This window comes from Trachymyrmex cornetzi, unplaced genomic scaffold (assembly GCF_001594075.2).
Source record: "Trachymyrmex cornetzi isolate Tcor2-1 unplaced genomic scaffold, Tcor1.1 scaffold15, whole genome shotgun sequence".
NCBI lineage: Eukaryota > Metazoa > Arthropoda > Insecta > Hymenoptera > Formicidae > Trachymyrmex > Trachymyrmex cornetzi.
The window spans coordinates 220449-245556 of NW_017296091.1; the positions used below are offsets into that span (position 1 = coordinate 220449).

At 33.1% G+C, this 25108-nt stretch overlaps 3 protein-coding genes across 3 annotated transcripts in view; all 3 read left to right on the forward strand.

The window, feature by feature from the left end:
• LOC108758039 (bromodomain adjacent to zinc finger domain protein 2B) overlaps positions 1-4912 on the forward strand; it is a 156194-nt gene extending 151282 nt beyond the window's left edge. Inside the window, 7 exon segments of the mRNA XM_018502777.1 lie at positions 5-444; positions 724-1069; positions 2121-2242; positions 2325-2466; positions 2576-2706; positions 3503-3787; positions 4008-4912. Coding sequence (XP_018358279.1) covers positions 5-444; positions 724-1069; positions 2121-2242; positions 2325-2466; positions 2576-2706; positions 3503-3787; positions 4008-4185 — 1644 coding nt within the window. The 3' untranslated portion in view covers positions 4186-4912.
• Positions 4913-8740: 3828 nt separating this feature from the next.
• Positions 8741-12945, forward strand: LOC108758007 (NAD kinase 2, mitochondrial). Its single transcript, XM_018502713.1, has 6 exons — positions 8741-9065; positions 10925-11219; positions 11687-12010; positions 12158-12236; positions 12339-12603; positions 12675-12945. Exons 1-6 carry the CDS (start codon positions 9032-9034, stop codon positions 12905-12907), a joined length of 1230 nt encoding a protein of 409 aa, XP_018358215.1. The 5' UTR covers positions 8741-9031; the 3' UTR covers positions 12908-12945.
• Positions 12946-14116: 1171 nt separating this feature from the next.
• Positions 14117-19381, forward strand: Start1 (Steroidogenic acute regulatory protein-like). The gene is made up of 11 exons (XM_018502700.1): positions 14117-14200; positions 15971-16253; positions 16579-16659; positions 16786-16863; positions 17014-17067; positions 17146-17278; positions 17527-17744; positions 18387-18551; positions 18668-18772; positions 18851-19026; positions 19127-19381. Exons 2-11 carry the CDS (start codon positions 16011-16013, stop codon positions 19326-19328), a joined length of 1455 nt encoding a protein of 484 aa, XP_018358202.1. The 5' UTR covers positions 14117-14200; positions 15971-16010; the 3' UTR covers positions 19329-19381.
• The last annotated feature ends 5727 nt before the right edge of the window (positions 19382-25108 follow it).

Sequence of the window (25108 nt, forward strand, 5' to 3'; positions counted from 1 at the left end):
CGAGCATCTACACTCCCGCGGTGTCCGCGAGAAAGAGTTAAAACGCACAACATGGGCGACGATGGAATCCTTCTTAGCCGTCACCGGTAAAATCAATGTTGATCCTGGTAACGTCTCCGCCACGCAACTTCAAGCGGAACCAGATGATCCCAATACACCAATTCCAAAGCCCGATAATCCGAATAATTGGGGCGACCAGGTTGCGCTACGAGTAGATGCTCAACTTTTGGAGCAAGTGGAAGCGCTTGAAGATAAAGTGGCTAATGCTAGCATGCAAGTCAAAGGTTGGAAGCTACCGCCGCGAGCGGGAACTGAGGAAGCCGAGGAAATTGAGAAGTTGAATGAAATGGAAAAGATTAGTGCAGTCGAGCAAGCGCGGCAAAGGCTACTTTCTTTGGAGGCAGCTATAGAAAGAAGATACTTAAAACCACCTTTAGGTGTTTGGTAAGATAAATTTTCTACATTATTTTATTTTTATTGTACATAATAATTATATCTCGCAATTTCTTCGTACAATAGTAAAAAGAAAAATTATGATTCCGTATTTCGCAAGAAAATTTTATAAAAGTGACAAAATATAAATGATTCTTTTTAAATAAAATTTGTTTAATTAATGCCTTCTATTATCATTGTTCAAGCATTCAATTAATATTTAAATTAAATTTATTGAGCAAGAGGTTTACATTTTAATTATATTTTAATTTTGTGTTGGTAATTTTATAGCACGGGAGACCCCAATTTGGCAGCCCTCAAGGCGGAACAAGCAGCAGCCGCTAACGCAAACTCGAATAATTCTGACCAGAATAACCAGACGCCTGCACCGCCAGAAGAAACGACGCCACGGGGTCTGAACACCTGGCGGGAGGCGACGGCACGAGCACACACGTCGGCGCAACTCGCTATGGCACTCTACATGCTCGAGGCTAGCATCGCTTGGGACAAGAGCATCATGAAGGCTGTGAGTCTAACAACAGCTAGAAACTCGGTCTGCGCCAAGCTACGAAACCGCTGCGTCTCACTCAAAGCTACCAATCAGTACAAACAGCTATTGACTACTTCTCAGACCTCTGTGGGTATTCGCACTAACTTACTAACCGAATCGTCCTTTGCTACCTCTGCTCCCGATACCTTTGTCCCTTCCGTTGAATGGCTTACAGAGAGCGTACGTCGCCTCGAATGGATATCGACAGGTGTCTACTCGATTCGATGACCAGAGCCTTAACGATCGTTTCTCACGACAGTATTTTTACAATACGTCCGTTTCCAATCTCATTCTCCAAAATTCTGTATATCACATGTGCGAACAATATGGCAATGAAATTTGCATACATCCGTTGGATTTCGCTCTGTTCGCGCGATACCTGAACACACTTGTTCCACTTGTATTTATTTATATGGATGCCGTAGATATATTATAAATAAACGCGCGTCCATCGATGAGTCCATAAATTACTGAATATTGGAACACATAATGTCTATATACATAAATCATAACGAAAATATACGTTAAGAATGTACATTCAATGGTGGTCAGAGTCTAACGTAACGGTTGCATGCAAAACTGCCGCTTACTGTTTGTTTATTTTTTTAATGAATAATTTAATTTTTAACTTTTACGTTCACATAGCTCTAGTTCGCTTTTTCACATTCTAGTGCATTCAGAAAAATTTCATTGTCGTCATCATGATTGATTTACTGTTGCTTACGTTTGTATTATTGCACGTATTTAAGTTATATTTATTATAATATGAGTGCATATAACATAGATTTTGTGATTCATCTTGTGATATGTGATAACCAAAAATATCTTTGTCTTATTATTTTATGAATATTTATTTAGATTAAATCGATACTAAATTATTTTGGATTGATTTTTATTATATATAGACCTTATTTAGCTTATAATTAGCTTTTATTTTTGCGTAATTTTTAATTGTGTTTTTGCGCTTTATTAATTGAATACATACATTGTCTATACTTATCTAGAGCTTTGTTATTGCTTTAAAAATTATTTTAAGTGCTCAACTAACAAACTGCTATAATCTTCATGCTATTTTAGCCATCAATGATTAACTCTTCCGTTTTCTTTTAAATGAGAAGTTCATTTATTTTGGTTGCAGAATTGCCAGTTTTGTCATAGTGGAGACAACGAAGATAAGCTGCTGCTCTGTGATGGCTGTGACCGTGGCTACCATACTTACTGTTTCCGTCCAAAAATGGAAAACATTCCTGATGGTGACTGGTAAGTAACGCTTATACGTATCACATTCTTGTCTGATTCTATTTGACGCAAAGAGTTTTAAGTATTTTGCTGTTACTTCCAGGTATTGTCACGAATGTATGAACAAAGCAACAGGTGAACGCAATTGTTTAGTGTGTGGAAAGAGAGCGGGTAAAAATCTGGTCCTATGCGAACTCTGTCCTAGGGCTTATCACACTGACTGCCACAATCCTGTCATGCCAAAAGTAAGTAATTATCAAAATACGTCTCTAAATACTTGAAGATCTCGTTATTTAACTAAATCAAACATGTGCTGCAAGTATAAATTTTGTACATAATATATTTTGCTTACAGATGCCACGAGGGAAATGGTATTGCTCTAATTGCCACAGTAAACAACCAAAGAAGAGAAATAGTAGTCGAAGGAGTCATACCAAAGGGGGAGGCACCAGAGAAAGTGAAAGTTCTGATCATCCACCAGCTAGGTGATTACGTTAAAAACAAACAAACATTGTCAAGTTGCTGGCTTAATGACGTTTCATGCGAAGTATATTAGAAAACAGCTATAATGAACGATTTGATAATATTCATCGCAACCGCAAATGGCGGACAAGTATTATTCCCGATTGAATAAAGTAATCTCAATACGAATCTAACTCTGTATACGAAAACTATCTGTATACACTGTACTCATGCGTTTACCTACTTAATCCTCGGCCCGTGTCGTAATACCGCCGAGAATTTTTGTCGTCTCGAGGAACTTTTCCTTTTATGCAGGGTGTTCTACGAGAAGCTAGATTTAATTTTCCATTTTTTGAAGGTGATTGTAACTAATAGATTTTCCCAAGTGATTTCCGTTTCTTCAGTGTCTTATCCCAAGTTTCTACGGGACACCCTGTACATTCATGATACATCGTTGTTGTCTAGTGTATTTGCGATCGCCGACTGTGAAATAGATATTTTGTCAGAAATATTCATCGTAACAGTAGAGCCGCCTTCAGGTCGTGTATGATGAGTCGGAAATAAAAACGAGAGAGCGCAAGAGGGCGAAAAATAGAACGGAAAAAGTAATAGAACGAAGTAGAGAACGAACGAGAGACAGAGAGTCAGAGAGAAACGCAAATAATTCATCGGGAGCAGCGTACCCGTCTCAGCCGGACACACGATCGAATCTTATGCAATTCGTCCTTGCGCATTCGTCCAGAGGCTTTTATGACGGGAAACCTCCTGCAGAACGGAAGCTAATCGTGCAAATAATTTCTCTGTTGTTTTGCGCCGCAGTCCAACGCCATCAACGGCATCGAACACGCACGTAGAGGATGTCAGTTCGTCGGAACCGCCGACTCCTACCGCCTCACCACGGAAGGAGGGTAACAATCGGACGCTCACGAAGAAGCAACAACGAGAGCTGGCGCCTTGTAAGATACTCCTCGAACAGTTGGAGCAACAGGACGAGGCCTGGCCGTTCCTCCTGCCGGTGAACACCAAACAGTTCCCGACCTACAAGAAAATCATAAAAACCCCCATGGATCTCAGTACGATTAAGAAGAAGTTGCAGGACTCCGCGTAAGTTGTCCAATACGCGCCAGCGATTAGTTAAGTGAACGTACTATCTTTAGCTGCCTTTCCTCTCAAAAACTCTTGGTCTTTAAAACAGGCCTAATAGATCTAACATACACACACATATAGACTGATCGCAAAAAAAAAAAACCCCTATTGACCGATCGTCAACCTTGGTCGGCATTGGAAGGCTGAAGTTTTTCACAACGAGTGCTTCTCGATGCAGGTACAAGTCTCGCGATGAGTTTTGCGCCGATGTCAGGCAGATGTTCATCAACTGCGAGGTATTCAACGAGGATGACAGTCCTGTGGGCAAGGCCGGCCACGGGATGCGCAGTTTCTTCGAAATGCGCTGGACCGAGATCACCGGCACGCCGCCTCCGCATCCACAAACGCATAGCTGAGGTTCGGTACGTTCGCGCAACACCTGCAACAGCTTCGCTCACTTCTACTATTAGGATATGCGTCGCGTCACCGACAGTCAATCGCGATAGACCGACAGTCGTCGAAAGGGACTGATCCACCCTCTACCACTTCACTTCCAAGCATTAGTCGGCCTCGTTCTAGCGGCCAATCGAATTTTCCATTGTAATAGTAATTGCTGTGAACGCGGATACACACTCGCCTATTGTATCATCCATTCTCGCTGTTCATCACTTACGCGAGTGCGTTTTTCTCGCGTTTCATAAAATGCTCTAGTACTTGGGTATACTGTGACACGAATGTCTCGTACTTCATTTCCTTGTTAGCACCTATGACGCGATTTTCGTCAAACTTACTCATTGTAAAGTATTATAGCGAGACGTTCTAAGCCGATCGGACATTCGGCTTCGGTTTAACGAATATTGATAAAAGTGTGACAAGTATCGCACTTAAGGTCGAGATCTTGGTCTCCGATAACAAGCACTTCTCGACATCGACGTGATTATTCAGATAGAAGCATGCGCGCATCGTTTCGATCTTCGTCGATTAGGACGGAGCGATGCGAATGGTCATTGTACTTACCGATAAACAAGTGAACATTTGCCTAAGCGACAAAAGTGTAATTTGCGATTGTATTATACGGGCTTAACGCCGACGTATCGTCGGCAAAAGAAATATTTTGCAAAGTAATAAATGTGAAAAAGAGAGAAGTTATATATGTATATATAAATATATAAATATGAATATGAATATAGTGTATATGTATACAGAATCTATATACATATATTGTACACATGTCACAACATACATACATGCAAGCGTACATTTGCCCACGGATGAGCACGAGAAGGGTATTATTCGCTGTAGAAGTAGAATAGACAAAACGATGAACGAAGTTAATGTTTCAATTTGTAATATGACAATCTAGATAGAAGAATAAAATTATTAATTCATAATATTATTAATTATTATTAATTCATAATAATTATGACTACACAACCTAAATCAATAATAATTATAAAAAAAACTTTATTCGTTCTCTTTGCAAAGATGATCGAGCAGCACTTATGTCCAATAAGAAGAATAAAGTTTTTTTTATAATTTGCAAGTAAGATTTATTCCCGATTATCTGGACCATCCTATTACAAATTGAAGAAAAGATCTTAACACCGTTTCGCAGAACCAATTTGATTTCTTACGTTCTTTGCATTTAATGTCAGGTTTCGTTAACTTGTGAATTACATGACAAAAGACGCATGATGTATGCAGAATGAAACTATTCATAACATAACGAAGAGAGAAAATATTCATATTTTCACACATCAGTATTCTAAGACAAGAATATATGTCTTTACTGTGACTGTGTTGTATTGATTCGCGGATATTAAAAATCTGTCAAATTAATAAGTATAGGATCTACTATTGTAACTGCTGTTACTTTTGTAAAAGAAGAATGTTAGACGATTATTGTAACGTAGTCAATGATTATTCCCTATTAATTAACCACATGTTGCGTCTTGCGTATCCCATGTATGAACGATACGCTGAGAATTTTGCTCGTAGAAAAAAATGTCAAGTTTTTCTAGAATACTCTGTCTGTTTGATTTTATGCAACATGTAATGTCGTTTGGAATAGTATACGTTGCATATGTAAATCCAAAATCTTCCACTGCCGTTAGAGAGATTTGCATTGCGTTAAGTTCATCAACCCAATATTTATTATTTAGAGATTATTTTAACCGATTTTGCACGCGGAAATGTCGTTCGTTATCCGCAAAAGTGGCAGCATCCATCTAGCTTCCTATTTTTCGTTCATCGAGAGTGTCATGAAAGTTCCGAATCAACGCAACATATACACAACAAAATTAGACATTCAGGAACAATATTACCATCATCTGTCAAACCGATTGAGGCGTCCGAAAATGCGATTAGTATAAAAATTATTCAAATGCAATAAGAATGCATTGCATAACGAGCGCCTTTGAGGGAACGAATTCTTTTTCGGAAGTAACGCGATTGTGTTTTTGTCGTCATTGAAAAGCTAGGTTTTCGTAATTACACCGCGCGCATGCGTGCGTAGTATTATTATTATAATGTTAAGATTATATTTGCAATTTTCCCCGCGTCGAGCTCGACGATGCGGTGTGACTCACGTCGGTTTTCTTCCATCAGCGCAGAATTTTCTAAGGACGATAATCTGCGCTCGGTCGTCGAAAGATCTTTCGAAGTATCGTCGCAGTGTCGCCGTAGAATAAAACGCGAAGGGATAGTACATCGTTCTGTGAACGATAGATTGTCAAACGGCGGCGAGTTTCTCCGATTAATAAATGTGGTATATTTGTAAGTACAACCATCTTACGCGAGACGGTGTCGATGATGTAACAAAAACACATTAACACTTGTATCTTGTTTTGTAATTGATGTACATTATTGCTCGTAATAGCAAAATAGTTGGTAATAGCGAGAGAAACCCGGGGGAGAGGGAGTTCAACCGTAGTGTGACATGCTAAATGATTACGGTTTAAGGAAAAAGGAAAAAAAAAACATTCGTAGCGTGTAAAAGTATTAGGTAAAGTATAAATGCCAGCGGAGGAACGACTACGAAGTAAAAAGTAATTAATATCGTTCAGGATGTGATTGAAACAGAGCGTCGAACGTTGAGCATCGTAATTTAAGAATGAACATCCGGTAAGATCGCTGACGAGATTGCGCGATAATTGTAAATTCCGTGGTGTTTCGATACGTCGAATGCTAAGAAAAGACAGTAATTTGTTAACTTCATTTTTTTTAGAATTTGCTGATGAAATGAAATTTAAAAGATTTTTTTAATTTGAAATACTATGATTTTAAGAATCTACAAATTTAATTATTAGCGATCATCTATCTTCACGTTTGTACAGCATTCAAATTTGAGACACTCTGCGTGTTAATTTGCGAAGGTAGTGATGAACAATTTTATTGTTTCTGTTTTTTCCTGTTTTGTCCTCGCTTTGTTCTTGTCTCGCGTGTAATTTTAACTTTTTCAGTAAAAAAAAAGAAAAAGAAAATCGTTAGCTTTTCGCAACATACAACGAGAGACTGCAATCGATTCATGTATGTACAAGTTTACTGATATAAAAAAAGCGCAGATTGTGGGGCATTTTGTCGATCTTACCGATTGTTCTTCGGGAGGCACCGGCCGTGCCACTAGGAGCACTGCGCCTCGCACCGTCATACAATAGCCGATACGTTTAGACATCTCATACATTCAAACAACAAAACCGACACACAACAGAAACAAATAATTTTTTAAAATTTAATTATTATTTAAATAGTACAAATACATTGTTAGTACGAATAACGACGCTTTTTATACGAATTTTAGTTTTTAAACGTCGATCTTACGATATATATATATATATATATATATATAGTATAAATAAATAAATATATATATATAGTATATAAAAATGAGAGACAATGGTAATAGTAATAATAATTGATATCGATTAACGGAGCGGATAAAGAGAAACGAAGGAATTGTATGGAAGGAGAGTAAGTGAGTGAGCACAAGAATGAAAGAAATGGAGAGAAAGGTAAATGAGAATGCATGTGTGTGTATGAAAATAAAAAAGAAAGAGAGCGCGATGTTTAAGTTAGGTGATTGTTTGTCTATCGTATACACGAAGGCATACGTTAGGTAGCCTCGATGCTATTTAAACAGACTTAATTAATGTATTGCAAATGAATTAATAAAGTGTAAGCGAAGCGTGTATCTATATAGTGCGACTTTTTCTTTTGGCAACTTCAATAAAATTCTTGATGAGAACAGTTAAGACCTCCTGGCATGTAAAAATTAAGATATACAAGAATAGGCTGAACCTCTTCCCATAAAAAAAACTTCATCAGAATGCTTTTGCAAATCTTATAGATATATACTTATATCAATTTCACCTGGATATCGATAGAAATTTTATTAAACTTTCTTAATTTACATCTTTAGATATTTTCGTCTATAAATTAAAATCATGTCGAAAAGAGATTGACATAGTTTTCTAAAAATTATGTTAAATTATTGTAATATTTCGTTTTTCTAGATTTACTTGATTCCTAATAAATTACTACATATGTCAATATGCAAATTCAGAAGACACTAATATATTAGAGTAACAATTAATATTATATTCAGGATGTTTACTACCTGAAGAACACCTGGAAAATCGGAAACTTAAAGAATTTCTTTTTTACTCTTGAAAAAAAAATTAAGAATTTTCATTGTCAATTGTATCTATAGTCAGAGAAATTTTGTCAATTTTACTTTTAAATTTTAATTCTATTTCTCAAAACATTTCTTTGATCATTTTTTCTTGGTAATGCAAAATGTCGATAATTGATTATAGTGCAATAAGTATAACATACACATCCGCGTATATTCACATATACATGTACATTCTCGTGAGTTTTTTTCACCGTGCGAGCGCGTGCAAAATTCGAATTTGCCGCCGCGGAGCAAGCGCGATGCCGATCGGTCGATCGTGGTGCCGATCATGCAGCGAAGCTAACTTCAGAGTGGATTCTGCAACGACAAACCGGGTAAACACAGGCAAACGGCCCGAAACGGCCAAAACAGCAACGAGAACGTCGAGGACGCTCGACTTCGACCTTCGTTTGCGACGGGGTTATTGTGTACAGGTGTACACAAGTAACGAGGTACGGTATTCGATCGCCGCATGGCTCGTGCCAATGAGAGGGGATCGGTTACGCACCCGTTAATCAATTGCCCCACGGAGCGGCTCATCATTCGACACGACTCGGTATTGCCCACGTGAACACTTCGCTCATCATGCGATGACGGTTTTCAACTACCTTTGTGGAACTGCCAGTGAGTATAATAATTCACAGATCGCGTGTGCTGATCAAGTATTCGCTAAATTATTCCTCGTGCAATTTTATTGTATTTCATATCGTCCGTCGCAATCAGTTATACGTTGAGATAGTGACAAGAGATATGATTAGAAGAATAGAGATTGGAAAGTTTGGGACAAGCATCATAGATGTAGATCGAGTTTTTCTGCTGAACTTTTTATTATCTCGTCGTTTTTGTCCTCTTTTCTGCTAGCAGCAAAACTGAAATGTATACAAACTTAAATGTACTATCTCGTTTCAAGTGCGAAAAGTGCAGTCTAATGTCATCGTTTATTTCACACAACACAATGTGTGCTTTCCATTTTTTAACACAAGTGTCGTTCTATCTTTGTTGCTCATCAAATATCACGAAAGATAGGATGATGTTTGTGTCGACCTGTATCACTAAATAAAAAGCACTCGATGATTTTTGCACGCTCACGATATTGCGATAATAATATCGACATAACCTTTCCGAAAAAGAATTACCATTTATAAAGAATATTTAGTACTTACGCCCTGAACATTTAAATGTTATTTATTATAACACATATAATGGAAGAAAGAGCACATTCTTATGACATTTTAATGACAGCCCTTGATTCTTGTAATTAGATTTCTTCGCGTTACTTGAAATTTCCAAAAATGTTTGCACTTAAAATGAAATAAATTATATATATTCAAATGTTGAAAAGAAAGAAAGCAAAGAGATGCTAAATGCAAAAAAAAACAAGCAACGTGAACAGACCTACTGTTTTTATCACATGATTAAGCAATTTATATTTTGGTATTAGAGACAATTGTAAGAACACTATCATATCATATGTATATTTAATATAATTACGGTAACCATATTTTCTTAAAAAAAATAAAAGACAAATTTGAAAATGTTAAGCTTTGTTCCTATATGTTTTCAAACCATAAAGGACAACATTGAAAAATGAAGGACAAATAAAGGAAAATTGAGTTTTGAAGAAACAAATAAATCTAATGGGCCTTCTACAATAACCATTAGTCATAAATCAGAAGTCAGAAGCTAAAAATTGACCAATTACAGTCGTCAATTTTTAGCTTCTGACTTCTGATTTATGACTAATGGCTTATTGTAGAAGGCTTATAAAAGATAGCTATCTAAAATAAAGGTCATCATAAATATACATTTATTTTGAAATATATCTTTAAAAACATGTTTTAGAACTGGTTGTTCCTTTTGGTAAATTTTACCTGTTGGATAAGTAGCAAGATTACCTAATCACATGCATGGACTGCCAGATTTACCTCACAGGTAAAATTTACCAAAAGATGGAACAACCGACTCATAGGCCCGATTTCACAATATGGTTACCTAAAGATTAAAGGTAATCAAGAAATTTATGAATGAATTTTATTGATGAATCTGTTGGTAACCTTTAATCTTTAGGTAACCATATACATTGTGAAAACGGGCCTTAGTGTTTTCTTACGTTTTTATATATTTGTAAAATAAAACAAACAGTTATACAAATTAATTGTGAATTATTAATTTAATTTATTTATGTAAATTAAACAATATGCATGATGCTTTTATCAAATGATTAATTTAACTTTACATATTGTATTGATGATTTTAAAGGAAAACTGTGAATATATGAGCTGAAAAGTTCAGTTCAAGTTTCAAAATTTCGAAGTTTCATTAATTAGTACATTCATTAGTAATTAATTAAATTATAATTGATTCAAATTAATAAAAATATATTTTAGAAACAGCCTTTATCTGTTTCATTCTATTATGAATAAAAAACATGAGAATACATGAAATTAATAATTGGTATCTGATTATATATAATTTCTTTATAGGAACGCTGCAGCTTTTACAGTATCCTATTCATGTACACAGAAGTCTGCACTTTTTCTTTCGAAATGAATCTAGTTTTGTGCCTAAGAAGGTACTTATCGTGGCAAAATTGTCCCGATACCATTTCGAAAGATTACGAGAACCCGAGCTCAGCGAGGCCCAGCTGAAGATGAAATTGGTAGAAAGAGGTTCAGATTATGATAATATGCTCGCCAGCCACTTGGCTACCAAAGATGTAGAAAATCAAGTTATTCACCTTTTGCAAAAGATGAATATGGAATATAAGGTAGTAGATAGGTGAGTTCAAATCTTTTTGGTAAAAAAATAATAATTAAAAAAGTATAATTGGAAAATAGCAAAATCCACATTTCTTAATTTCTTAAATTTACGATAAAGTTGGTCGTAAAAAATCATGTGTTTAGAGTTGGATATTTTATAGGAAGATAAAGTGGAGAAGTGGAAAATTTAATCTTCCCAATTGTACGGCATGTTCTGTTTATTAAGTGAATTAACGTACATGTCCAATCACATTGATTCTCAATTCTCTGTTCTTTGTCGCTATTACCTTGTATTAATGTTCGGCCTCTCCTTCAGAGAGCTTGCTATGATATTCTGTATGTATAGCTAGAATAGTGTAGCGGCAGTCGCCACGTGTGTACTAACTTTATTAAACTCAATAAACAAATTCGATTTCTTATGTCAAAATTAAAAATATTAATCATTAAACATTTATTACCAAATAAAGATGTATTGTATTTTTTCAGAACAAGTTTAGATCATTCACTTTTTACATGGGCGGATTTGGTGCTGCCAATTGGCGGTGACGGAACGTTTCTCTTAGCCTCGAATTTAGTATTTAACAATAAAAAACCTATAATAGGTATTAATTCCTATCCTGAAAAGTCGGAAGGCTATCTCCTATTATCAGCGAAATATACGAAAAACATACCAGAAATTTTCGAAATGCTAAGAGCAGGACACTATAGTATACTCATGCGAAGACGAATTCGGATCACTTTAAAGGGAGAAGACATATGGCAAGCTCCCTTTCATATGCATGAGAAAGGACGCATTGTTGGTAGTGATAGGCACGTTATATTAATACTATAAATTATTAATTATAACTAATTTATATTTTTAAAATCATAATAGTATATTTTTAAACTTATATCTATCATTTCTGTATTTTGTACTGCAAACCCGATTATTTAATTATTTTATTATGTATTTTATAGGTTTTATACGAACGAAAGGTTCGAAAGCAAGCACAGTTTACCAAAAGAAAGGCGTCTACCTTGGTTAGCGCTTAACGAAGTGAGTTTGTTAATGCTCCTCGATGCACGTACAAATATTAGAAGTCGGATGACTTGCTCTTTTATGCATAAAAGAAATCTCAGGCCTGCTTTTTGTCGCTAGGTTTTCATGGGTGAAACATTATCGGCACGGACGAGTTCCTTACTCATAAAGTTCGATGAAGAGCAAGAGTATCACAAAATAAAAGGCTCCGGTTTGTGCGTGAGCACTGGAACAGGATCAACATCTTGGTATAAATCTATACACAGTTTAAATCACCAAACCGTACGGGAAATATTAAATCTCATAGATACTAAACGGCCATTCACTAATGAAGAAATCGAAATGATTTGTTCAACGTTTAATAGCAGCTTACGATTTGACGCAGGTCAGTGTACGTACGATATGTGAATAATAAAAAAAAATACGATATCGATATGATGCTATTTTGGTTTACAGGGGATTCCAAACTGTGTTATTCCATAAGAGATATGATAATGACCAATGCAATACCCGTTCCGAAAGACGTCCACACTCGTGGTTTCTGTAGAAAGGCCATTGTGAAATCACAGTGCTTCGATGCGGGTTTGGTTCTGGATGGTGGAATAGCAGTCCCCTTCAATTTCGGCACCATTGCGGAAATAGAGACTTTTCTCGAAGATTCCTTACAAACTATCATCCTTCTTGATTAAATTAATAGATTAGAACATTCAAATAACATTTATATAAATAACACAAATATAAAATTTTATACTGGTGTAAATATCATTCCTATATTTTTTATTAAAATTAATTTCTGTAGATAAAAACATTTAGGATGTAACACGTAAATATTTAGTAACAACGAACATGCAGAAGTTATTGAAATACTATGATCTAATAGTCAAATTCGGGCATTAACGGAACTTTTTGGAGTAAGAAAAAAACAAATTAATTAAAAAAAAATTTTTTTGAGTATTATAACTATATTTTTTAAGATTTATATCAATCATTATGTATAGTCTTATAAGTATGTAACATGTATTTAAGATTTAATATATGACATTACATATTATTACTATATAATTTAATACCTAAAAATATTATTTGTACCTACACAAATACTAAATATCTGTTTATCAGTCTGAACAAAAACTAGATGTTACCATTTTTTATATACATTTAAAATATTTTAGCTTATAAATAATTAAAAGATATAGATATATATATATATATATACATACATTAATGTATCATTTTATTCAGTTGAACAAACTTAATGTATTTTATAATAAGTTTTAATGTGCAAATGCCAAATTCTTGATAAAATATAGTATTCTAATAACACTTTTATAATAATATATATTTATTATATCATTTTATGATAAAACGATTGATTTTGAATTTGGAAACAATCTGAATATTTATTTTCTTAACCATACGGCTTCTAATGTTGCTCTTGTAATATTCCAACATTTGTATAAAAATTCTGGAAAGATTACACATATATACTTCTAGTTATTGAGTGCTTTCCATTTGATACAAGTATCGTTCTATCTTTCATTTATGGAATATAAAAACAGATAAAACGATGTTTGTGTTAACTTATATCACTAAATGGAAAACATTTATTTTTTTATCCATTATTTACAGTTGAATTATATTACACTTTCTGCACTTAAAACAAGATCGAACATTGGAAAAAGAAAGAAAAAAGATAAAAAGTGCAACAAGGTTCAACCATAAGGAGTAAATGCAATCGCATGAAGTTGTAACGTTTGACAGCATAGCTTAGCGGCGACTCCGAAATGTCCAACTTCAGGCGTGACTAAACATCACTTTGTGCTCTCTTGTTTATACTCGGCGATTCGATACAGTGGTGCAACCGAATGGTTTCCTCGTTATCGCGCAACGACATGCGACGCGATGCATGTGCATGACATTGTTTCGTCGATAAACAATTCAACTACCTGGCCGTATCTATGAGAGCTCCCGGTCGTAAAACTGTAAGGAACAGAGAAAAAATTTCAAGCGGAAACGCTGAAGGTCGAAGCACAATGCGATGGTACTTCGTTCGTGACGTGAATATCTCTCGAGTGATAGCGAGAACGCACAAAATTCGCTTCGACGATTTTTCAAGTTCGGCTATCCGTCACGGCGATATAGTAAACAATAGTTTTCGCGATTTTGAGGTTAGGACGTCGCATTAACTCCTATGACAGAGTCGCGCCGAATGGAATATTCCTTCTGAATCTCTTCCTTCCGGAGAGATTTGTGCCAAAACAATTCAGCATAACTATTTCATGATTAATATCTTTGTATACCGTGATTTTGATGTTAAATATATCACAAAAAAGAAATGATAGCATATACCAATAACAATGTGTTCCGTTTTAATCTACGATATGTTATCAGATTACACTCTTGATTACACTCTTGAGCCTATGAAATCGTTTACGAAAGAGCACATTGTATGTGTAATGATGTATATACTGTGTTATTCATTTTAATAAGTTCACATTAGAATATCTTAAAATCTTCAAGTTTAAGACAAAAATTGCTTAGTGTGGGGAAAAAAATGTTGACTTTGATTTACGTTAAGAAACGTTTAAGGTCAGATCAAGGACATCTCAAATTTGTTAAATTGTAATCCTCATTTTTTATTTTAGTTTCATAGCTGACTTCAAGACCTTTTCAAAACACTATAATAAACTGTTTTTTTCTTGAAGTTACATGTCTAAGTTTAATCAATCTACTTAAAGAAATTAAGTTTGAGACAAAGGTTTGAGACGAAGAGAAGATAATAATTTTGCTCGACTTTGACACACAGTCCTCGAGTTCAGCTTGAAATCTTCACCTTGAATTTTTTAAATTTCTTTTTCATTTTACGCTATTTTAAATACATTTTTTATTGCATCCCATCATGAGAGCAAAACTCACATTAAAGCATTTCAAAGGGAACAGAAAACTACTATGTCTATGTATTCTTAGGTCACTATCATCTTTCTCCATAATAACTGAGCAATTTTTGTCAAAAATATTATTTTCTTAAACTTAAGTATTTTGAGATATTTTATTCTAGTAGACTGATTAAAATAGACCACTCTGTATATATATATATATATAACATTGCATTTTATTAACTGTGATCCTGTAAACATATCAGTACAATAGACTTATTTTTTTAACTGAATTTCTTGCACGATTCGAACTTCTTGCACTGTTAATATCAAAATAATGAATTTGATATTATTTTCCAAGATTGTATTATTGTAATAATCTTATACAAGAAAATATTTAAATCACCGTCACTTTTATTCATGCATATAATAATGTATTTACCTTGCGTATATGTAACAGCAACTAATAAGAAGGAAAAATAGATTATTAGTTGATAAAGTATTACATATGCTGAATTGTGTAATATGTCATTTCATCATTTAATAAGAGTTCATTAACTGATAAAATGACATATTACACAATCCAGCATGTAATACTTTCTCAACTAGTAATTTATTTTTAGCATCATTCTTGTAGCAGCATTTAGTTCTTGCGAAACATAAATATTCATATGTCAGATATATTAATTTTAGCTCTGTTTCTATTGCATTTTCTACATTTGAAATGAAGTAAATTCTAATTTTGGAAGAAGAAATAAGACAGGAAGATATAAAACATAAAAATTACGAAAAACTAAAACGAATAGTCATGCTATTATTACTACTGTTTCTATTACAAATTTGCACATGCTTACTACATGATCCATTTTCTTAAAGGTCGACGTTACGACGACGACATCAAAAGTACATCGAAAGGATGGCAGAAGATGAGAGGCAAATTAGAATGGCTGCTGAAGCTATATTAAGTGGCTCAATCAACTCTCAGAGAAGTTCGGTTACTCAGCACAGTATAACGCGAACGCCGGATATTGTTCTCAGCGAAGATCTGATCGCAGGAGCGAGACACAACGGCAGGATGTCAAATGTCAGACGTTTTTTTTGCCTCTTCGTCACCTTTGACCTTCTTTTTACATTCCTCATGTGGCTCATTTGCACGATGGTACAAGAACATTACCTGATCATTTAATCAAATTAGATCGAAAACTTGATCTTGTTAAAGATGCAATTTTTTATTTTTATGTACTCGTTTGCTTCTGTCTACTGTTCGCGATAAGGACATTTGTGCATTTATAAGCAAACAATTATCTTTTGCTGCATGTTTTTATTTACGTATTACTTATTGATGACAAAAATTCATTAAATTTATAATGTATTTTTGTAAAAAGTCTAACGAAGTTAAATTGCTGTGACATTTGATTCATGTGTATATATATATATATTTTTTTTTTTTAATCGAAATTTACGGTCGCTTATTATATTTACAGATTGCAGGTGAAAGTTTACGTACAGCTTTCACAGATCAGGTGATACACTATCATATAAAGACGTCTTTATTTGATATTGTGGTGAGTATATTTTGTCATTCATTACTAATTAGTTTAATAACAGAATGACGACAATGACATTCAGTTCGTCATAATTTTCCATTATTCATTGGGGGAGCAGAGATTTTATGGATTTCATCTTCTCAGATGGCAGCGATTTGCAGGTTCACGGTCTTGTTGCTCTTTTATGCGCTACTGTATCTGAATCACTGGATCATTGTAGCTGTAAGTATGTTTGTCAATTTAACCTTTTCGCGAAAAAAAAAATTTATTTATAATGTGTAAACAACAAAAGAAAGAATAAATTTTTGTTAACAACTTCATTTTCAAAAAATATATATAACATAAAAATAATTTTGAACTTGTATTTTACAGATATCAACTGCCACAACATGTGCCTTTTTAATTGCCAAAGTTTTTCTTTTTGATGTAAGTGTCTTTGAAATACTTATGTATTATCTTTATTATTTTTTTTTATTTAATTCATTTAACGTTTTATGATTTCAGTGGACATCAGCTAATCAACCAGTATTCCAAGTTCTGCTGATCTTGACATCTTTTGTATTAGCATGGGCAGAAGCTTGGTTCTTTGATTTTCGTGTGATACCTCAGGAAACTCAAGCAAGAAATTGGATTCTTAGTAAGCGGTCTCTTTCTGTTTTTCTCTCAGTGTGTGGTCTAAATGTTTTTTTGTTTTTGCTATTTGTCAACAACTGATACGACACGAGAAATAACAATGTAAACCCGAACATTTATGTACACAAATATTTACAAGAATACTAGTTTAATGACATGATATATGAAGTAGAAAGTATTGCATTTTGATATTTAATCTTGATTTTCGTAAATTAATCTGATAGAATACCGATGAAATTATGAAATTTACAGGTTTTCCGGATACAGAAAGAACTCCATTATTACAAGGCATTGTGACCGAATCACGGCAACATGCGGCAAATGCTGATCACATGAGTACATTTTTCACACCTGTAGAATCTCCGACTCATTCTGATGATGAGGACATCCCTAGAAAGCAAGGAGACCCGAGGAAACTCTCAAAATCCAGTGAATTATTCAGACTCCTAGCGAAACTTACACCTGATAAGGTTAGTAAAATTATGTTTTTGTTCTCGCATTAATTGATCATTAACTCGTAACAAGTATTAAAAGAAGAAAACAATAATATATACACGTCTTTGACATATATGAACCTTGACTTTAATTAATGTTTAACGTTTATTGCAGTTAAATGCGATATTTATACAGTATTATAGCAAGGATTATGATTTATAATAGCTCTTAGGATATTTGATAATTTATTTTTATGATCTAAAAATTATTAAATATCCCAAAAGTTATTGAATAATTAAAATATTCGTTGATATGAACTAATATGTATTGATACATGTATACAAATATATATGTAATTAATGTCGAATCCATTTATATATGTCCTTAATAAATATATTTTTAAACACAAAGTATAAGCATATATTTTTAAACATTCAATGATAATTGAAATTGATCAGGGATACAGAGAGGGAAGGCAGCAGGAAATACCATGAGAATAACGAAATACAAAGAGATGGTCAAGAAACATACTATCTTTAGTTGATTATTTGTATGAAATAACTAGATGAGCGACTCGTGTTTAATCATTTTTCTTTTTTATTTTGTCAAATTAAATTTTAGTCTGTAAATTTTATTAAATTATTTAGTTAAAGGGTATATTATGTGCTTTTTTTTAGATTGATGATTATAAAATGAAGACATCTAAGATGTTACAAGATTGTCACGATTTGTTAACATCGAAAGAATGGAAAGACACAAGTATAACAAGCGATGGTGATGAAATGTCATGCATGCAACTTCCATCAGAATGGAAATTAGATGGAAAAGTCATGAAAATAACGGTAAGTAACATAAATTGAATATTGCGTAAATTGAAGATATGTAAATTTAAAAAAATGTAGATTTCTTCGGTAATAAAAAAATGTTCTTATTTTATAAAATTTAATAATTATTTAAGGGTATCATCGATGCACCTGCTAGCATACTCATAGATTTATTGTTTGATGGTGTCGAGGAACAAGTTTCGTGGAACAAACTCGTGACAGAATCAATAAAACTACAGGTTAGTAAAACTTTTTGTTGTTTCTTTTTTCTTACTGTAATGCTTTGTCATACCGATAACAAAATTTATTTTAAACAGTATATTGACGAAAACACGGATATTGTTTACCAAGCAACAAGTCCTTTTGGCGGCGGAATCATTACAGCGCGAGATTTTATTATTTTAAGGCATCGTAAGAAATACGGCAATTATTACATCACTAGCGGTGTATCGGTTCCTACCGCATCAGTTGAAGTTCGCCCAAACATGACAAGGTGAGACCCCGAAACAAATTATATTTTATAACATATGAGAAAAAAAGAGTACAGAAACAAGAAAAGATTGACTGTATTACTTTAAATATTTTTTTTTTAGGGGTGAAAATGGTATAAGCTGTTTCGCAACAGAAGAGTTACCTGACGAAGCTAGTAAATGTCGTTTTACTTGGATCCTAAATACAAATTTTAAAGGCTGGATACCGCAAACTGTTGTAGATAAATCCTTGTCCACTGGTCTAGTAAACTTTATGACATATTTAAGGGAACACTTGAATGATATACAACAATCGTCAATCTAGTACAGTGTTACTCATAAAGTTGATAAGTTGAATTATCCTTTTTTATGTACTACGTTAGACCTACGTATTTTTTTATCCAATATGTATTGACGTATATATATACGTACATACATACAAAAAAAGTATATTATAATTCACGTAATTGTGGACTTGATAGAGAATATATTTTTAAATGAAAAGCATTTTTTAACACTAAAATCGCTGATGATGTCCCGTTAAAACTGCCGAAGGTGCCAATTTGGTAATTTTCTACCTTTTCGGTTAGTGAAAAGTTACTTAAATATTGTTTGTATAGTATTCGCATATTTTCAATATTGGCTGTATTCAGCAGAAAAAGTAGCTTTGTAATGTAAAATTCTTGATATGATTGGAGGGAGGGGGGGAGGTTATACATTTAAATCCAGTGAGGAACTAAGAGCAAGACCAATCATATTAAAAAATTTTACAACAGTTGCAAAACTGCTTTTTCTGCTGAACGTAGCATTCTGTATTGTAATATAATACAAAACGAAATTTAAAATGATTAGCGGAGTCAAAAGGACATCATCAATTATTGTGTTAAAACACTTTTTGTTTGAATACGAATAATTCTCAAGTGTGAGTAACATTTAAGACACATATTCACTAGCGAAGAGTTTACGATTGAAGTCACAGATGCATGATAGCCGTAATTTTACGATTTATATAAACATAAGTATGTTCCAGTTATATTTATAATTAATAGGAATTATTCTCATCAATTTTTAAAATGTAAGAATTTTATCAATGTCGATACATGAATAGTATCCATACTCCTCACAGTTTTATTTAAAAAATTGTACGCTATATTTTTTCTCACAAAATTATTTCTAACTGCAATCGACAAAGAAAGGAACATACTACTTTATTCCAATAATTTTTTTTCTATGAAATATGTCGCATAATAGTAGTTAAAAACCATACGCATATATTATGTGCTTTTTGTAAGTGCCTATGAATGTTCGGTTAAGCGCATCTCTTGACATACAATGTATATAGTATATCACAAATGTGTGTTTAACACGCGTGATGGTATCTATCATGCGTCTATCACATTTCACGCAAAAATAAAGCCGTGATATTAAAAAAGTAACATAGAAATATATTACTAATTTCTTTCTTTTTTTATCTATTTGTTTTTATGTTATTTACGATTCGTTAACGTTTTTCTTTGCTTCCTTTAATTGCATAAATCGTAAAATCTAATGTATTGATACTATGTATATAAATGTACATTTAAGTGAAGCATGTAGTTATTAAATGATCCTAAGATTGATAGGATTATTATGCGTACTTTATTTTTTTTTAATTACAGAAACTGTATATACAATTGCACATTTATTCCTGATAAATTTATTTCATTTAATTAACATGGTGTTGGTGATATGAGCGATATCCGCAAGTATTTAATTGTGCAATTTTGAATAATACGATATGTTTATACGGAAATAAAACATAGTGATGATTTACGAACACGCTTCCAAGTTTAAGTTTTTTAGAATCTTGCTCTATTTATATCATCTCCGTTTATGTGATCGATATTGTGTAGTTTTATTGCCTAGTATATGATAATGAGCGTAAAATGTTATGAAATAAATACTTTAATAGGAAGAATAATGATAGAATAATCTATTAGAAAAAAAGGAAATACAATGATAGCATGTTGATCTTTATTAATATTTAAAAAATAGACTGTTGAAACTAACTAAAATAATTTTTAAAGAAAGATGATTGATTTTGTTGTAAAACATGTGCAATTTAAGAAATTATAAGAATGTTTAGATTATATAATTTTATGATTTATTGAGAAAAAGAGAGAGAGAAAGAGGGAGAGAAATAACTATTATTAATCAAAAGATTAATTTTATTTACTGTATGCGAGTGTGTATAGATATATTAACAAGTATATCAATTAAATTCTCTTAATGAGAAAATATTATGATAGTATTACTTTTAAGCTATTCAATATGTATGTATCTCGATTTTATATACGTAATCAAATATTTCCTTGTTTTTAGATATTTCGTGCATTGTGATCTACTTTATTAAAAAGACTGCATAAATTTGACACATGACTGTATTACATAGCGAAGTAAACGCGACAAAGCATGCATATGCTTAATGTCTCATAAAAAAAGATAAATACTGTTTTATTTCTATATATATTCGTAATATCATATACATAAAAATAGCAATTTGTATTAAGATTTTGTATGTGTCGTTAATCTACATCACTTGTGTAATATACTCCTACATTTTTCTTGTGGAGGTGCCTGTGAGACACGGTACTACATTAAAGAAGTCAACGATATGTCCCAACAGGATAGAATAAGGATAGACTACTCGAAGATGATTTTATAAGTCCGGGATATATTCGAATATGAAGATTTTAGCTTTAAGTCAATAAATGCAAAGGAAAATCATATCCTATTGTTTTCTTAGACATGTCAAATCTCCTGTCTTACACACGCATAATGAGATAATAGCTACGTTGTTTTAGTTTCTATTTATCTATAATCGTGTAAAGTTTAACCGTTCTTGTGGGGCACATAAATTATTGAACACTCATTACTCGTTGATTGTTAAATGCCCAAATATGCACGCCACGGGTATATGGCACACGAGAATGGAGATACGAAGATTAATGGCAAAACGGATAGAAGCAGTAATTGCGGTAAATCCGTCTAGTATGCATTAATTAACATGATTATATGACGACGCGTACTAATATTGTCTCACAATAATGTTACAAAATATAATTAAGCTTGTTGTATTCTGCATATTAAAATATAAAAAAAATTTAATTTCATTGAATGCATAAATACGTTGTATTACGTGTAAAATAACAGTTAATATACTCAAGTAATATACTTTGGTAGAATAATCATAGAAATGAATATCATTCATATGAAAATCCTGAAAAATTAAAGAGTTTATTTTGACTGTTGGAAAAACGATAAAAAATTTTTTTAATATTAATTATTTTATAAAAAATATATTAATAAAATCTAAAGAGAGAGAGAGAGAGAGAGAGAAAGCTCAACTTTCGAGGGTCGTAAGTATCTTAGACGTCACGAAATATAATCTAAATCATTAAATATTAAACGACGTAAATCGAAAATTTGTTGTTTCCGTTTAACGGTTACCAGATAATAGCTTAGTTTATTAATATGTATGGCCACTTTGAATTCCTCGATATCGAGAGTTAATATTCTCGTAATTCAAGCCTCGATACGGCTGGTTTCATTAGTGCTTATGCGGTAAAGCAATGCAAGTTCAGTATGATACAGTGTTGAAGTTTAGCATGTCATGTAATTTCCCCGTCCAATCGTTCGTTCATATGTTATGGAAATTATAATCCTTGTTTACTTTATTATGACGCAAAATAATAATACAGCTTTTACTTCAGTTTTTGATTTTCTTATTCTCTCTAAACGAGAGAATAATATAAAGACGTGTAAGACTATTATTTATCTTAATCAATTATCTTAATATATATTCCTAATTTATTCCTTAAAATTAAATTTATTAAACGATGCCATGAATACAAAATGCGTGAATTGTTGAATAAATTTCAAATTGTTGAATAAATATAAACAATTAAGATTAATATGTAGGATTCTTTGTGAAAGAGAATGCATGTATGTCTCGCATTTTCAATGCGAAATATCAAAGATCAAAATATTTACGGATATGAATTATGAATTATCCTGTTAAATTTACAATGACGTAGTCTAAAAAATAACATGTAGGTAAATGAAAAAATAATAACATGTAAGTAATAAAAAATTGCTTAAGAATTTTCTTTCGTATTTAAAGAACCTGACAATCACGCGATTGATTAATTTGAAAATTAGCACGTGCAAACGTATACAGATCTAGTAATGACATCGGGATAGATAATAAATTAATAATAATTCATTATTATTGCAGCCATAATGATCACAACGTAATTATTACAGGTACAATACGCACGTGAACAATAGAGGTACATTGCGGACGTAGGATGCAGCCGATAAGACAAATTGTTGGATTTCGAACGTCATTCGCGATTCCTCGCACGTATTTTGTTCTGCACGTAGCTCATGCGAATATTGCGAATTGACGTATAGCACATTTGTCCGATTTGCACGTTGTAAAAAGTCATTTCCGTTATTACTCTTGACGTAATTTGATAACTTATAGGAAATAAAAGGGATTCTCTATAGGTGTGTTAACGACGAAAATTTCGTATTGCAGAAAACCGTATTTTTCCGCATAATATTTATTGATGCGAGAAAAGAATTGGAAACAAAGTATTATTTACATTTATTGATCTTAAATGACAATTACTTTTGTAATATTAATAATTTTATATAAAGCATGTAATGCAATTTTTACAACGAAAAAAGTTTCATGTTTTTATTACACATTAAACAAATTATCATTATATTTCTCTTTATTATATTTTTTTAAAGATATTAATTACTTATTGCTAATTGATTTATTCTTATTTTTTTTAAATTATACGCGCAATAAAAAAAGGTGCCGATAAAATGTTAAAGCTCATCGTAAAGAAAATAAATTTGTTTGTCAACTATACAGTCACAATTTAGCAATGAAGGAAGTAATTTTTCAAAACATTGCTTTATAAAGCTATACTTATTTTATACCACTCAGCGTAACATTTCCTGCTGCAGCGAAATACACAATTTTGTCGCAATGGAAAACTCGAGAGGAACGAGGACGCTGACAAAGGCTAACGTGGCAAAGGGAAGGAACTCTTTAATTAATAAAATGAAGGCTCAAAGGAAAACGAAAGTGGAGCGAAACACGATGAGAAGCCGATGTATCAAATGTTGATTAGATGGAAAAGAAAACAGCGCTTAATAAAATCATCAGGATTCACACGTATTCGTTATCGTGTATTATTACTACATTAACTAAAGCGATGGAAAAAGAAGTCTTCAATTCAAGTTTAATAAACGCACGTTATGCGATACATTTTGCATTTTCATCTACGGGAGAGAGGGCTTTTTCCGCGTAATTTACCATACATAGGATTATTATAGGCCTAATTCTGACGCAGCTGATTCTACAATTCCTTTACCGCATAAGCGCTCACAAAACGAGCTGTATCGACCGGTGAATTACGAGAATTTCAGCTTTCAATATCGAGAAACGCACATGCAGCTGTGTGTTAATGAGTGTAGCCCAGAGGTATTACCTACTATTAACTGTATAGCGTACCCCTTGGCAGAAATAATTTGTATATATGTCGACTTAATATTCAACAATTTAGATTCTTTTTTTTCTAGGTATAAATGTTTGTTACTTTTTTCATCGGATACTGTATAGACATTTGGATTCTAGACAGCACAATATCCAAGATCGGAATATAATATTATTATTACTATTGATAATTATAAGGCATTATTATTACATTGTTGTTGTTATCATTATTATTATTATTAGGCCGTCTTTATGTTATCATTTAATTTAGACACGTGTGCCGTCTGGAATATCTTAATGAGAGTTTCGACATCTCTTAGAGATTGAAATTCTCGTTTCAATATTTAGATACTTGGATAGACGTTTAGATAGCAGGATGATGATAGCCCCTGAGAATCACATTTTTTGTCGCAGCGCAAGACGGGGAGAGGAGGGGGGGAGGCAATGCAACGCGGGGGATTTTTGCGCGGGCGGACGGCTGCAGGGGCAGCAATCAGCATCCGTGCGGAGCAGGTGGCGCTGACGCAGGGGCCGGAGATCACGGCGGGGGG